The following is a 16962-nucleotide window of genomic DNA, read 5'->3' on the forward strand; positions in this document are numbered from 1 at the left end:
AGTTTCTTTGTTCCCCAGTTGACTTTTTGCACGTGCAAAAGGATCTCACGATTCTGCCCCCCCTCCTTGTAAAACACATCCCCCTTTTGTGCTGTTGTCTTTAATGGCTTCTGGGGTTTATTCTTTGTGCTTTTCATAAGGCTTCCACCAACCTTGGCTTAACAGCAGCACAAAAGTAGCACTCTTTTCTTTATATTTGATGTCAAGGGCTTGGATTAATTATAGTAACTGGGGAGGGGCTATCCTGAGATTTCCTCTTAAAGAATTGCTAAGTTATCACTCAGCTTCTCTTAATTATTTGCTGTTATTGAGCCTTTATTCCTACGTTTTATAGAACATAGACATGCCCTGTTGGTGTGGTGACTCAGTCTGAAGTTGCCACCACAGCTTTATTTTTGGAGCTTTTCCAGAGCTCGTTGTTTTTACAGTGTTTCAGGTGAAACAAAAATATTACTCTGGAGCATGCCTTTCATCTTGCCATCATCTCCCCAGGAAATGAAACCTGGTGCATCAGCCTTCATGCAGCAAGCTCGTGCTTTGTTGTGTAAAATCTACCTTTTCCTGCAGTGTGAATTACCTTCACTAACTGCTCCGAGCAAAACAGTTACCTGTGTTGAAGGTGACACGTGAAGGATTTTTCCCCTTTTAACTTTGCTTTTCTAAGCACAGGGGAGACGATAACGCTTCTCTTTGCAACCCAGAGCGCCTTGCTAGTGTCACTCGGGATAGTGGTGCACTTAAATGTCCCTTTCCAAGCTGATGTGACAACCCCCTTCCCGTTGGTTAAGCCTGGACACTCGCTGATCTCACCCAAATATATTAATGTGCTTTTTAAGCGATAGATACAAGGAGTGCCAGGATACAAAGCAGAAGTCCGGGGCTGAAAATGGAATCAGGCTGCTTGAGACCTTTGCATTTGTTTATTTATAGGCTGAGGGCACTGAACCCTCCTTGCCTTGGACTCCTTTGCACCAGAACTTGCTGCTGTGTCACCCTCTCAACAGGCCAGAAAGGCCTGGTAGGATCCCCAGGCTCGGGACTATAATGCCTTGGGTTAGAGGAATTCCAGCACTTCTCTCCTGCCCGCTCAATGAAGAAGTCTCTTCCTTAATGGCTTCTGCAGTCTGTTGTTTTCAGTGCTGAGCAGCTGAGTTTTTCCGTTGAGGTTCTTGCAACGCCCACGTGCAACCTGCAAAGCGCCCGGCGCTCTGGTGGGATAGGAGCGGCGGTGACGGCTGGGGGGGCGGCAGCCGGGGAAAGCCTTGATCAGAGCTCAGGTGCATCCTTCTCTTTTGCTGTAAGAAACCCCAAAAAACCCATTGCCAGCGGTCTGAATGCAACATGGAAAATGCAAAGGTGGTTATTTTCCACCGCGGAACTGTAGGATGCCTTTGCCAAGTGCTTGCCAGGTGGAAATCAAGGCGATGGTCACAGCGAGCGCTGCCCTAGCTCTGTGATGGAGTGAAAAGCTGTGAACCATGAGCTTGCGGTGAGAAACTGTAGAAAAGGGGACAGAAATCCTCTCGATTGGAGGCTACAGCCAGTCCCTCGCTGTTCAGCTATTGGGCTTGTGATGCACGGATGAAGGTGAGACGTTAAATAGAAAGTGGGAATTGAAATCGTTTCTGAAAGTAGCAACAAGGTGCAGCTGCAGCGTGTGTTTCCTTCTGCCTTTCTGCACAGGACGTGACAAATTTTGCTTTTTTGTTTTCTAAAAAGGAGGCTGTTCCAAAATATTTTGGAAAAGAGGTTCTGCTGACATTGTCTTTCAGTAACTGGCAAAAAAATCCTTAAAATGCTGAAAATGGATGCTTAAAATAACTTGAGAAAGAGTTTTAAGAACAGGATCACCCTAACGCCCTGAGACCTGGAGCTGAGGAGACCGTTTCGGTGGGAGTGGGAGCCAGGATGTGAAGCGAGGCTGGTCCTGAAGCGGATGCAGAGGAAAATCGCACATTTATAGGTGAATCCAGATGTCCATGTGATTCTCCGAGCAAGCATCAAAGCCTGGGCAAGTCCTCCTGGCATCTGAGCAGCCAGCTCTAACGTTGACTCTAAAAAGTGCCTACGAGAGGGGATAAAAATCACAGAATATGGAGGGGAAAAACACAATACGGCGAAAAATTCTCTGAACAACATCTAGTGTCATCACTAAGAGGAGCCTCTTGGAGATTTCCACACTCCCATGGATTCTTCCACAGGATGCAATAATTAGCAGCCAGTTGCTTCTTCCACCCCAGTTTAGCCCAAAGTGAGCTAGATTGGCTGGACGTGGTACAAACCCTGAGGAAAAGGAGTCATTTGATCCCCAAACGGCAGCTGAAAAATCTGGATTTCGTGACCGTGCTGGTTGCCAGATTTTTATTTTTCAGTGCTGCTTTTATGTTGCCACCTTATTTTCACTATCACCCAATGTTTGTTCTCTGCACTTGATGTGGTTTATTACTCAGAACTGGAGCTAATACATATTCAGTAGTCCAGGTTCTGTACTTTGGAGAAAGGACAAGTGATTAAATGCCATATTTAACTGTCTAACCCTCAGTTTGAGAAGAGCAGGTGGCCACGAGAACAGTACTTTCAAACAGGAAATTATATATTTCATCTCTTAGGACTTTTCTTCACTTGGTAGCTTGAGGCACAACTCAAGTTTCAGGCATAACCCAGCTCCCGTCTACATAGAAAATCATCGTTAATCTGAAAATACCCGTCCTCACACTTGGTAAGGTTTTAATACAAGTGCTAGTAATGGTAGGGTTAATAGTGGAAAGTAAATTAAGCCATGGAAATAGCAATCTTACAATAGGGGTATGGGTATTATGGGATGCTCCTCAGACATTTAAGGTCTTTAAATAAAAGTTCCCATTGAAAGCAAGGGGATTGATAGGATTGCTGATGACAATCAAGGTGAAAGGGGCTCTTTGCTACACAGTACTGTGGAATCACTGGAAGTCCTAAATTGGATTAGAAATCTTTATATCCAGTGTGCAGGCACCACAGGTTCCACACAAACAGATAAGAATCCTTTAAATTTGCTTTAAATTTGCATTTCCTTCCACGTTTTGAATTCCCAGCCGGAACTCATGGTACCCACTTGCATGGGCTAAGTGGGAATTGTGAGAGTAAGGGTTTTCTTTTGTGTGCGGGGCAGGGCCCTGCAATTGCAATCGTAGAATTATATGCTGTTATATTTTTAGAATATGTAATTTTGATGGCTAATTTCCTTCTAATCAACAGGCAGGTCAGTGTTTTTAAAGGTTAATGCACTATGACTGTTATCAAACAGACATGACCTATACAGATTCATCTCTCAGCTCTGTTTCTTTATCTCTGTGAGCTTAAGTAAAACTTGTAGAATGTTTTTTTTCTAGTGTAATATTGTATAATTTGCTATGATTTGTTTCTCAGGTAGTCCATGGTGCCTAAGATTAGCTTTTTCACTTTTGTGCTTTGTGTTTTACCTGCAGATGAAGTGGTTAAAGTGAAAGGTGAATACGGTGAAAGAGAGGAGAGTGCTTTAAATTCAGAGCCTATGGAAAATACAGAAGAATCTGAAATCCCTTACACCTATCCCAGAGAATATAATGAATATGAAAGCATTAAACTGGAGAGACATTCGGGTTCATATGACAACATCAGGCCAGCTAGTGGAAAAATGAATTGCGATATCTGTGGATTAGCCTGCATTAGCCTCAATGTCTTGATGGTTCATAAGCGTAGCCACACTGGTAAATATCCCTCTGTTATTCTTGCAAAACTAAATACTGAAAGGGTGGTTTTTAATATGGCCTGTTTGTTTAAAAGGAGGATACCAAACTCGAGATTTCTTCATTCTCTCCCTGACTCCACCTGTGATCTTTAAGCAAGTTACTAATTTTTCTGTGCCTCGCTTCCCTCACCTTTTCTTTCGCCAAGGCTGAATGTAAGTAAAAGCATGTTTGTGAGGCATTTTAAGAGTTTTGGATGAAAGGCACTATGTCGCTGTAATATTTCAGTCAAAACCAAAACTTAGGTTGTTTTTTTGTGCTGCCCTTTCCAGTCTGTGCATTGTATTTCTTTGTGCTATAATTTGGCAACAAATGCATGAGCGTCTCAGGTTTAGACACTCAGTAAGGTGAGACTTATTTTTTTTAATTGCTCGCGTGTTTGAAACAGCCTCCTGCAGAGCACTATTTCCATGGAAAATCTGTCTGGTGTTTACCATAGTTGAACCTATATTATGAAATGCTGTGACGGCAGAGCTGCATGCGACTCCCACTGAAGTCAGCGGAAGGGCAGTGTATATTTCTAGAGAAAGAAATAGATCCAGTATCTCATTCTTTCCTCTCCCAAAAAGAAAAGGGTATGAGGATAGCGTGATGCCCACATAACCATTAAATGTCCTTTTTTGTATGTCATTTTAAGGTGAACGGCCATTCCAGTGTAATCAGTGCGGAGCTTCCTTTACTCAGAAGGGTAACCTCCTCCGCCACATTAAACTACATACAGGGGAAAAACCTTTTAAATGTCATCTTTGCAGTTATGCCTGCCAAAGGAGGGATGCGCTAACGGGTCACTTAAGGACACATTCTGGTAAGTGACTTCAAAGACACTTCACGTGTTTTAAATCTGTGTCACTAGGACACTCGTTGCGGCGAATGAAAGACCACTCGGCGCCGGCTGAGCCAGCCCAGTCCTGAAGAGCTCACAAGCGTGGACGATCCCTCGTGCTTCCCGTGGGGTTAACGGAGCTGTCCTGGGCCCGGCTCTGCTCTTTGGCCTTGGCAAGGATGGAGGGCGCAGGGAATGGTGCTGGGAGAAGGGGCCTCGTGCAGCTCTTTGGGCTTTGCAGATGAGTCTGACAACGGAGCTCGCAGCCTCTGCAGCACCAGGACTCACTTTGCCGGGGCCTCTTCCCTCCCGCACCTGAACCTTAGCATAGCTCTGGGAACGCAGTCAAGGACTGATGACCTTAGGATGGCTCTGGGAACGCAATCGAGGACTGATTTGCTCTATTGCCTGTTCATACCTCACTGCTGGGTAGTGCCTTTCATCTGAATATCTTAAGGTGTTTAACAAATGCCGCTTTTCCAAGACTGCTAGGGCATCATATCCGTTTTACGCATGGAAGAAAAGGAGGCTTGGGGCTGAGGTGACTTGAATAACAAGCCCGGTGTAACTCGGCTCATCACGGTTAATCCTGCTCTTTAACAGCCAGATCGTGCTTGCTCTTTGGTTTGTGTATGTCCTGTTTTATACGCAGGCTTAGAAAGAAAGCATTAATTCTAAATTACAGATATTATCTCTGCACTGCACTTCACAGGAAAAATGTTTAACCTCACAAAGAATCAAAGTTAAAAGGGAGATTATCTGACACGGATAAATGAGATTCTTATTTGACCAAGCCCCAACACAGCAGTGGCAACTGTCCCCCATCAGTACTGAGATAAAAACATCTTCGAACACATCAGGTGGTTACTGGGACTGAGGCTTTTAGGAGCCGGTTTATTAAAAGCTTTAAAGAAAATCCCCTTAAATGTATCATAAACAGACACTTGCATTAGCAGTAGGGAGCATGGGCTTTTGCACAGCGTACGACGTGAGGAGAGCCCTGTTAGCCCCGTACCCTCTTGGGAATGATGATGTGCCCGTATGTGTTAGGGAATATCTGTGCCCAGGAGAGAAATGAGATAATTCAGGGAGCATTTAGGTCTTTTTATGTAAGGCTGTGTTGATGTCTTTAGTTTCAAACTGATTTGTTTTAGCTTAAAGTAATTAGGAATGTGTTTGTGCTACAGTAAATGGCTTTGGAAATGAAATGAGAACAGGCCTGGGGTTGGGTTAACTTGTTCAGTTTTGTGGAATCCTTGAAGTTCTGTGTGGAGCCCTTGGTTGGGCAGTTAGCAGAGCTGCCACCTCTGGCAGTGCCACAGTTAGACTTCCCACGGGAATTATGCCGGGAAAAGCAGGCAGCTGGAGTAGGGCCCCAGGAACCCGAGCTCCTGGGAACAGCGGCTGATTCCAAGTCCTCTTCTGTGGTGCTGAGCTTAGGGAATGAGGGAGCCTTGCAGGAACCCGCCGTGTCTGGCAGGTATCACCCTTGTGCCATCTAACTTTGTGATAATTCCAGTGCCCATAAAGTTGATAGAAATGAAAAGCATTTGCCAAGTGTTGTGTTATCAGTAACTCTGCACTCGAATGTCAGCAAGGCACCGTTTTATTCGCCTCTTGGGGTTATTTATTCTTCTCTCTTGTTTTATTTCCAGTGGAGAAGCCGTACAAATGTGAGTTCTGTGGAAGGAGCTACAAACAGAGAAGCTCATTAGAGGAGCACAAGGAGCGGTGCCGTTCTTACTTGCAGAACGCTGGCATGTGTGAGACTGGTGAGTTTATCACATTACAGTGAGGTTTTTTTGTACATTACAATGCTTAAAAAGAGCATTTGGCAAGCTGTTGATTTATAGCTTGAGAACAGTTTTTATTACACTAATTTTCAGCAACCTAAGGGGCTTCAATGTCTTGTAAAGCGGTCAGGTTTAACGTATCCCTCAGGCAGCTAGCTAAAAAATACTTTTATTTTAATCACTTTTTTATTTCACAGTTACTTTGAATAAAACATCTGAATTACCTTCTCTGCAGCATTTCTGTAGGTGACACTCACCATAGGTTAAATTATTCCTATATTAATGCTATTATGGGGTGTTTTTTTATTAGATGAGTTGATGTGCATAGTTGTTATCAGCAGTTGTCCACATGTGTCAGTCTACTTGGTGCTTCCTTTTCTTTAGAGTAAGAGCTGTCGGTCAGAATCAGTTAGAATTTGCCAAAGTTTTAGCAATATTGGAATGGAATATTACTCTGAAGATCATAGGGAAAGGGCTGCTCGGTGTAGGGCTGCTTTTTGCAAAGGATGAAGGTAAAATGGATCAAAACACACCGTCTTTATGCTGTATTTTCCATTGCACAGTCTCAATGCTGGATTTCTGAAAACATTCCAATGAAAAAATAACCGCTTTCTTCTTTGAGCCTTCTTAATGGGAGCACTTCAAATCCCGGATTGAACTGAGGTCCCACATTATGCCAGTGAGTCAGGAAGGAATAACTCTTCCCGCTCAGGGAGCCATGGAAAGGTGTGACTAGCCCAGTGCTTATGGAACTGATCCATAACGGAGCCGAGATGACAACTTCACAAGGCAGGTTCCTATTCTGCTGCATAGCCTTAAAAACCTGTCAAGTGCCAAGCTCCCTACTTCTGATGGTGGATTTTAAATAGCATCTCTTTGCAAGGAAAAGACTGAAATTTTGTACAATTTTAGAAAGCCGACAGTGTACGGCCCTTGAATAATGACAAAATTGCTTTGAGTGATCTGATGGTCAAGCAAAAAATCTCCAGCATCATCCCAAAACAGGGCCCCCAACTAGTGGGAAGATCCGTGTGCACAGGGTAACTGTGTGCATGCAAGAGCTGTTAACCCCATGCGAAGCAGGTTGAGGTTCAGACACATGTTCATGCCAGAAAGAAACAACGATTTAATTAAATTAGTCTTTTACTTTTTCATGGAGTGTCATCTTCTCAACAAGTCGTGGTTTTATAGAGCATTAGTAAAAGTCAGTGGTTATCTGAGCATCAGCAAGTTTTGATTTTCATGAGAACCCGTACATGCTGTAACTGTAGATTATGTTACAGGACAGGCTCCCATGATGGCAATCATGTTGAGATGCCCACCACAGGAAAATGGAAAACATGATACCTAATAGAGATTTCTGCTTGAAATGATTCCCATAGTTTATATTCATTTCAGAATAGCAACATGTCATTTATCCGGAATCTGCAATGTACTTACTATAGTAGCACCATATGACTTGGTCACAAAGGAAATGTAAAGCTCCAGTTCAGCACAACGTGGTTGTTCCCTATGCCTTTAAGACCTTCAGACTTGAAAAATATTGCAATGTTGTTAGTGGAGTCGTAAGTTTTATTAAAAACAGGAACTCTCGTCTTGCTGAGGCCTCACTTTGCCGGTATCAGCTCTGTAGCACATCACAGAGTCGTAGGAAAGTGGGGCTGGGAAGGACCTGAAGAGCTTGTTCTGTGCGCTCGCTTTGGCTTTTTTCTTCAGAGTGTAGCCCTTTGCTCTTCAGTGAATACTGGTTTTTGATTTTTGACCTCTCTCCTACTTACCTACATCACTTGGGGCTGTAGTCCTCTTTTCTGAAGCGCTTGCAACCTTCCCATTCGGCGTCATCTTGACATGCCCGCTCTCCCTCCCATCCAGTTGTTAATTACAGCATTGGGAGCACAGCTCCCGCTGTGCCAGTTGTGCAGCATGAAGGCTGCATGTGCCAAACAGAGCAGGACGGAAAGACCTCTGAAAAAATAAGAATACATATGTTCCTCTCTGACAGTATTGCTAGGACGTTGCTGCCTCGCCGATAACCATCTCTGGTCACATTGTTCTTGTTGCACAATAACCCACCTCTGTGTTCCACTCTCCATTATTTAATGACCACACAGAGATGCTACAGGAAGCAATGCCTCTAATTTGAGCTCCGCTTTGTGCTTGAGGGTTTTGTTGATGATGCCCGCACTAAAAACTAGACTCACGGTTATGGTGTGACAGAAACCACACTGTGGAAACAACTTAGCATGGGCTGAACGATGGTCTCCTCACATTCAGGCTGGGAGAAAAGTACCCGCTGCCTGTATTTCTTGCAGCATGACATTAGGGCTAGTTGACAGCATAGTTTTATAAAGAGCTGATTTGTCATCTAGTGATTAGGACAACACACACGTAGTCATTCTTAACGGATAAACCACGTGCACAAGTTTGCTTCTGAAAATGTTTGATCCACAGAAGATATTTCTGAGGTGTTGTACGGTCCATGCATGATATATATATATAGGTAGGTAGTTCCTTAGCTAAAATGGCATGATGTGCAGTGAAATCTCCTAGCAGGTAAAAGTAATTGAAGAAGGAGATAGTCCTAAGTCTTGCTTCAAGATGTCTTTAGTGGATTTTGAGCAATAAAAAGTGTTTCTAATTTACTAAACATTATCCTTAGATTGTTTAATAAATGATCCAGAATTAAAAGGTGGAGCAGATCCTTTAAACTTAGCTTCCTTTCAGCTGGCTCTGTCTCAAGGGAAGCAAATTATGTTTTCCTAAAGCTATTAGAAGACACCGTCAAAGATCCTTTGTGATCTATTAATAGAGATGATTTTGATTTATTTCTTTAGGAAAAATACAGTCGTTGACAAGCAGTAGAAACTCTTAATGTTCAAGAAAAGACCTTTAGCTTTAAAAATAAAATAGCAGGCAGACATGCAGCTGGGAGATTGATATTTACAGCTGTCCCAGAAGATACTATGTAGGTCAATAATCATTACTCAGAAGAGATTGCTGAGGAGACAGTAACTATTGTTACCTCTGCAGGAAGCCACTTGTCTGCCCTTTTGACACTAATGTAATAAAGTCCCCTTGGTGGCACATAAATAACATTGAGGAGACAAGTAGGACACTGAGCTGCTGCGTGTGGCTTCCAGGCTGAGTCTGAGGCCGCCTTACAGCAGCTCCGCTCTTGGAGTGTGGGCAGGAGATAAAGGGGGGAAAATCTGAGCATGGGAAGGGAAAACAAAGCGTTAAGAGCACAGCAGCTCTTGAAGCTGAAGGATGAAGGGGGGAAAAGGAACTAGGGGAAAAAAAAAAAAAAAAAGAAGAAAAGGAAAGAAATGGCAGGGATCAGGGTATTTGTTTCCACAAGGATGTATGGGATATGAAATTATTAAAATAGGTTAAAAATTTGCAGTTAAAAAATTCAGAAAGTTATTCACAAGAGTTTCTGGACAAAATCCAGTGTTTTACCTGCCTAACTTGCCCATATAGTTTCAACGGAATGGGCTATTTGGCCTCACTTTATGGAAACTACTAGGTAGCCTCTTGGTGCTGTTTCTGGCTGGAAGCAGTTGGTGAAATTGTCTCTGTATTAATATGCACATTTCTTAAAGGTACCAGAGTAAATTGGAATCGCAGCTATAGGAGAAAAGGAAGATATTGGTGTTTCTAAAGCCCTGAGTGTTCGTGCTTTCTCCTTGCCTGGTTGTTATGTATGTGCTGGGCTTGCAGCCGCACGAAACCAGATTAACACAGTGCCGAAGCGAGCCCTGTTATCCCATCCATCTTGAGTCATATTCAGAGCTGATTTTTGTGGCGTTGAGCTCTTATGAAGCACCTCACGTTCTCAAAATACCGTACAAACATTAGCCAATGGTTATGGCTGAGGTTTGGTGAGTCATGGTTTGCACCGACTGAAACTCCTAGCAATAACAGTAACAATAAGCCAGGAAGGAGTAATTTACTTAGAAATAGCAGGGAAATGCTGCACCGTAAGCTATGGAAGGATGATAGTGCATTTTTACCACGGGCTGTGCTCAGCAAGCCTAAATTTAAGCCTGATGCTTCACAAAGGTGAGCTTAGCAGGTCTACAGCGATGCCCACGCTTGGAACGCTTTCCTCTGCTCCTCTGCTACGTGTTACTGCTCTGTTAGGTGTTGTGTAGTTTTTGCACTATTGCACACGGACACTTCAGCCTAGCAGCCAGGATTCCCTTCCCATGAAATGCACCCTTTTCTGTGCCCTGCTGGGAAGGCAGCTCCCCTCGCTCATCCTCGTATACCTCCGTGTTTGTTGGCTGGCAAGCACGAAGCTTAAGGATCCGGGCGGCCGCCTGCTCTTTTGCCACCGTTTTCGTGCCGAGGTCCCTAATCCCGAGCCCTTGGCGCTGCCCGTCAGTGAGGGCGGCCGCCCCTGCGGGCAGCGGCGCTGCGGGCGGCGGCGGCTGCGCTCGCCCGCGGTTGCGAGATGAGGTGGCAGCCCCTGCCGAGCCCGCGAGCAGCCCCAGGGCCTCCCCGCGCGGGACCGGCCGTGGGGCCCCCGTGCAGCCCGGAGCCCTTCCCAAGGGAGAAATTCCAGGTCTCCTAAGGAGCTTTGAGGCACCTCCCGCACCTAAAGCACCAAGGAAAAGAGCTGCAATTGGCTTCAGCTGTAGCAACTACAAAAGGACTGAAGAAGTGATAATGCAACTTAAAAAAAATTAGTGAATCCTGAAAGGTTGTGACTTTAGTGCAATATTGATGTATTTTGGTGTGCGTTTCTTAGTACTCAGTTAAGGCATCCATGTATGACTGATGTGAAGCGCAACAAAGGGAGCGAATGTCTCATATTGAAGCTTTGGAGAACTGTGTCAGCCTGCAGGTGTCACGCAGGGTTACTCAGAATCAAAAAGAAAGGCTAACAGAGCTTGCATCTCCCTCCACGCTTTGCAAGCAACCCGGCCAGCCTCTTCGTTTTGCACTTCCCCTTGCTAATGAAGGTGTTGGGTTTGTATGGTTTGTGCTCTCCCTGCATGAGCTCAGGACTGCAAGATCAGGGCGAGCTTCTGTGCTGGCTTCCACTGACCGCAACTAGTGCCCGAGACGCGGAAAGCAAGAACACCAGAAACAGCAACAAAACAAGTTCACAGCAGCTCTCCAGACTGTTTCCTCCCAGTTAGTGTGGCCAACTCCGGAGATTAAACCACTCGTTTCGTTCTTTTTTGATATATATGTGTTTTCCCTTTTCACCTACGTGTTTTTTTAATTCTTTTTCTCTTTTCACATTTTCCAAACTAGCGAGCGTGGAGGCAAGGCACATGAAGGCAGAGATGGGGAGTGAAAGAGCCCTTGTGCTGGACAGGCTAGCGAGCAACGTGGCAAAGCGAAAAAGCTCAATGCCCCAGAAATTTATTGGTAAGAACAAAAAGCCTTTTCTTGTGCAACAGTTAAATATGTCAGTGCTGCTAACCTACAGGACAATGCCCCTGCTTCTTTTGAATATCCTTTTCCAGTTGATAATCCCGTCTAGCACAAGAGAACGTAAGTAATGTTAACTTTAATTTTGGGATGCTTTTGCTGCTTTGTTGCGGGTAAGCTGGAAATACGCTCCTAATTGTCTTTACAGACAGCATATAGATATGTTGTGCAATTGCTCTCTGCAGCTATATGTTTGAATTATTCTCCAGGAGGGTCTAAGCAGGAAAAGAGCAGAAAGGCTTTGAGCTGCTGCCTGCTCTCACCACCCTTCCTAGTGCAGCCTTCCTGTAGGACATGTGCAGAATGAGGCCTGGGACAGTTTGGGAGCCCCTTGAGTCCCCTGCCCTCAGTGCTGCACGTTGGGGATCTCGCCTATTCGTTTAGCAAACTTACTGCTTTCTGTAGCTCACTTGTGTGTTCTTTTTATTTCACTTCCGTCTCAAGGTTTTTTACCAGAAAAAAAAAAAAAGGACCACCAATATTCCTATAAAAACTAGGAAGTTTGGAACTTATTTTTGCCAAGAAGCTATTTGAAATAGGTGCACTAATCCATCGTTTTATGTAACTAGATCTGCTGTGTGTCATAATAGGAAAATAAAGGGGCTTTCTTTTAATTAAAATAGCTCATCAGTTTAATTTTTACATAATCATAAGCTTATTGGCAGCTTCTATGTTTCAGTGGATGCCTAATCCTGTTGGCGAGTTGTGTTTCATTATCTTGCTCTGTATAAAAAGAAAACGCAACTGAAATTTTGGACTTTGCCGAGCAGCTCTATAATATCAGCCCTGAGAATGTCTTGCAATATTCTGGGTGGATCTGCGTGGTGCTGGACACTGACTATAAACCCTGCGTTCAGCACGGCAGCCTCTGCGGTTGCTGCGCTCCCACGCGCGGGGACGCGGGGAGGGGACGTGTGGGGACAGGCAGGTTCCCGGCAGCTTCTTGAACTTCTGGGGCCAAGGCTCAAAGCCGGGGTATGCTGCTTTGTCCGTAAATTCATAAGAAACACTGACATTTTGACTTTTTTAAAGGTAATGTAGATTTGGGGGGCTTTGGGCAGTGGTGGACTTTCATAATCTGTGAAAATCGATCATTTTTATTCAGATGTTGTAGTATAGACTTTAAAATGTCACCCTTCTGTGCAGGAATGCCATGACACCAGGCTGCTCCGCGCTAGCGCCATGGGGTACCTAATATTGAAACTGTTGACTGGGTGGCTTGGGCCGTGCATGTCATGCCGTGATTCAAAATGTAAGACTAATGCAAGTGTTTTTCAAAATCTTGAGCTTCCTTTTAGCGCCCGGAGCAGCTTCGTACGTCTTGTTTTGGAGTGACTCCCCAGTCCATCCTGCTTCAACACTTCTGCAGGGCAAAACTACTTAGCACGTGCATGCAATGATGCATGAGCACTGGTGTGTTGCTCGCTGTTGTACCCGCGTGCTCCTTTCTGGGCAGGATAAATCCATTTTTAGCCCTCTGGTAAGGCTCAGTAACAGTGTCTGCGGATAGCGCAAACTGAAACCGTCATGCAAAAGTTTAGGGGGAAAAGTCAGAGGAACTGCGGCCATTTACTTAAGGGCATAAACTAACCGATTTCTGAAACTTGGTGTTTTTGTAAAGCCCATGTTATTGGCGCGTTCGTGTTGGGTAACGTGTGAAAAAGTGACTCACTCGTTCCCTTTTATCCTTGGGAAGCGGCAGCCCGAGGTCCGACCTGGGTTTGACTCTTGTGACTCTCTGAACTGCGTGCGTGGGAGTGCGAGTCTGCCAGGAGAGCTTGGTGCTGCCTTGGGGAACGGGCTTTCCGCGAGGGGCGCTGCCCTTGGGAGGACGGCAGGAAGAAGGGATGGAGAAGTACGTGTGCCAGGCTGGGCGCATCGTGCTGGCAGTCCGTTGGTCAGAAATAACTTTCTTTCATGGCCCTACGGAGATTTCTGCGTGTGTGAGCACTCTCACCCTCCATTTCCCCTGTACTCGTCATCGGTAGGAATAACGGCCACAAACTAAACACCGAAAGTTCTGCAGGAACTTAAGGAAAAATCTGCAGGGACTTAAGGAGAAATTTCTTGGCAGTGAGGGTGCCAGAGCCCTGGCACAGGCTGCCCAGAGAGGCTGTGGAGTCTCCTTCTCTGGAGATCTTCCAAACCTGCTTGGATGCAGCCTGTGCCACGTGCTCTAGGTGCCCTGCGTGTGCAGGGGTTGTCCTAGATGATCCCTGAAGGTCCCTCCCAACCTTAAGGAGTCTCTGGTAGCCACCTTGTGCAGGTGCTCTTTTCTCACATGATGTTTCCTTAAGGTTCCCCCGAGGGCAGCCTTGGAAATCCTCCCTGGGAGCAGTGCAAGGGCAGCGCTCGTGGCGCCAGGAGGCACCTCCCTCACGGCCACCCGCCTGGCCTGGCAGGACCCTGCCCGCTTCCCAGGGCACCACGCCGTGGGGAGCAGCGCGGTGCGGCCGCGGGAGAGCTTCTGCACCGCACCCGGAGCAGGAAAACAGGGAGCGGGCCGAAAAAAGGGCGTTTTGGCTAAGCAAGGGCCTCACACTGGGTTAGGCAGGCTTGGAATCGTGTTTTCCCTGGGCTCGGTGCAGAGAGGGATGCTCCTCTTCGTGCAATGCTCCCGTTTGCTCCCAGGCTGCCTCACGAGGCGGTCGCTTGTCCTCTCCTAAGCTGAGCCCACTCCTGGGGAGCATTGCAGCCACGTGGCATCTTAATGCATGTCAGGAGAGCAAACATGTTTGCATTTAATTCAATATCGCTGCTAATGTAGGAGAGGCAGAATAAGTTTTAGTGGAGATTTTAAAAAGCCACAAAGACAGCAGGAAAACAGCGCGAGAGCCTCAGCCATCCCGGATTGCGCGCTGTGTCCTAGTGCCTCCCGAGCAGAGCGTTGCCCCAGACTTCACCGAATCACAGAGTGGTTGGGGTTGGAAGGAACCTCTAGAGACCATCCAGTCCAACCCCCTGCTCCAGCAGGGACACCCAGAGCACGGAGCACAGGGGGCACCCAGGTGGGTTTGGAGACCTCCGGAGAAGGAGCCTCCACAGCCTCCCTGCACAGCCTGTGCTAGGGCTCTGTAGACTCTCCCGGTAGATTTTTGCTGTTGTTTTGTTGTTTAAAATTTCAGATTTGGTTACAGCCTTCCCGTGCCTGGAGCTGGGGTTGTGAGTCACCGGCGGTGCTGGCCGCGGTGGTTCCCTCCGCGCACCGTTGGATCACACGTCGTGTCGAGGGCTGGAAGCAGTTACGCTCTTGTGGTTCACGGACCTTTTTGAGTATTTTCTAAAAGAAACGTGAGCTCCTGGTTTTTCTGCCTTTGCAGTGAAACCTGATGAGTTTCATGTGCGTTGAGTCATGGTGTTGACAGGTGACTGATAAACATCTGCACTACTCAAATTACCGTAACTAAAAGATTAGGGGATCTGATGTGTGCAAGTCACTTGCACGTGAAACACTTGATCTGATCCACTTTTTATTTTTTTTCCTTTTTAAATCTGTGAACAATTTCAAGCTTGGTGTAACCGCAGAATTCAGTTACTTATTTCTAGACATTTGCAAAAATAGATAAATATATAAAGTGCCTTTAGCTGCTTTCGGGGGGCAGTTTTCTTTCTGTCTCGTACCTAGTGTGGAGGAAACGAGTTGCAGGGCGCTGCCCGCCCGGCCCTGCCCCTTGCTCCAGGAGACGGGAGCAGAATTCCAGGCGTGCAGTTTCTTAGCTCCCCTCCCGCTCTGCCTCGTGAGATTATTCAGAGAAATATGTCTTGTTCCTCTGCTGTTAGCCTCCTGTGAAGTTACCCTTAGTCTGTTCTGCTGTTCTGCACATACACACATGGCTGCCAGCGTCTGGTTATCTGAAAATCTATGTATAATGCGAAGGAGTTGTAGTGCCGAGGAAGCTACATTATGGCCTGGCTGGGAATCTGCACGGTTTTTGTTACCTAAAAATAACAAAATATCTTTAAAAAATGTTGAAACACACTGGGGAAAATGCTCCGCAAAGCAGGAGACAGTTCAAGAAGGGGAAGCTGCAGTCTGGGTCCCTAGAAGGGCCTTTGGTTGGTAAATGGTTAGCTCTTTTACGGGTTTTTTTCCACAAATTACCGCTCATCTCCTAGAAAAAAAAGATGAGAGAAATTAATCTATGGAAGTCTTTCTTGATGTTCTCTCCCTTATATCCTAGAATAATAATAAAAAAAAAAAAAAAAAATCAGGGGCTTGGCTGATGAGTTTGTCACAACCTGATCTATTTGGGTTTTGCTTCCGGTGGTCTTGGGCTTTAAAAAATTTACTTGTATTATTTTTTATTATTGTATTGTTGTTGTATTGTATTGTTACTTGTATTATGTAAGTGTTGGCTTTTCCGCAGGGAACCTTTCTGCCCGGGAGACTCCTCGAAGAGCAGCCTGGAGGTTAAATCCCTCCTGGAGCACGCGGGTGATTTTGGACCTTTGCTCTCTTGCAGGCGAGAAGCGCCACAGCTTCGACGTGGGCTACAGCTCGGGTTTCCTCTACGAGAAGGAGAGCGAGCTCATGCAGGGGCGCATGATGGACCAGGCCATAAACAACGCCATCAGCTACCTGGGCGCCGAAGCCCTGCGCCCCCTCGTGCAGACGCCGCCGGCGCCCGCCTCCGAAATGGTGCCCGTCATCAGCAGCCTCTATCCCGTGGCGCTGACCCGCGCCGAGATGCCCAACGGCGCCGCCTCGCACGACGAGAGGAGCCACCCGCGAGACAAGAGCCTGCCCGCGGAGCGGGGCCCCTCGCCCAACAACAGCGGCCACGACTCCACGGACACCGAGAGCAACCACGAGGAGCGGCCGGGCCTGCCCTTCCCCGCGGCGGCCCGCAACGGCGGGCCCTGCTCCAGGGATTTCCCGCGGCCCTGCGAGGCGCTCAAGCCGCCGGGCGCGCGCGACGCCTTCCAGGTGCTGGGCCGGGACGGGGCGGCGGTGGGCGCCTACCGCTGCGAGCACTGCCGCGTGCTCTTCCTCGACTACGTCATGTTCACCATCCACATGGGCTGCCACGGCTTCCGCGACCCCTTCGAGTGCAACGTGTGCGGCTACCGCAGCCACGACCGCTACGAGTTCTCCTCGCACATAGCGCGAGGGGAGCACCGGCTGCCGCTGAAATAG

The 16962-nt window shown here is 46.6% G+C and overlaps 1 protein-coding gene across 1 annotated transcript in view; it reads left to right on the forward strand.

Moving 5' to 3' along the window:
• The window catches only part of IKZF3 (IKAROS family zinc finger 3), a 28715-nt gene extending 11753 nt beyond the window's left edge, over positions 1 to 16962 (forward strand). The window contains exons 5-9 of the mRNA XM_026041426.1: positions 3465 to 3725; positions 4402 to 4569; positions 6243 to 6359; positions 11646 to 11762; positions 16289 to 16962. Of these exons, the coding sequence (XP_025897211.1) occupies positions 3465 to 3725; positions 4402 to 4569; positions 6243 to 6359; positions 11646 to 11762; positions 16289 to 16962 (1337 nt within the window). The remainder of the gene's footprint in view (positions 1 to 3464; positions 3726 to 4401; positions 4570 to 6242; positions 6360 to 11645; positions 11763 to 16288) is intronic.

The sequence above is a fragment of the Nothoprocta perdicaria genome, unplaced genomic scaffold, assembly GCF_003342845.1.
Source record: "Nothoprocta perdicaria isolate Ctin4 unplaced genomic scaffold, notPer1 scaffold_283, whole genome shotgun sequence".
NCBI classification, from domain to species: Eukaryota; Metazoa; Chordata; class Aves; order Tinamiformes; family Tinamidae; genus Nothoprocta; species Nothoprocta perdicaria.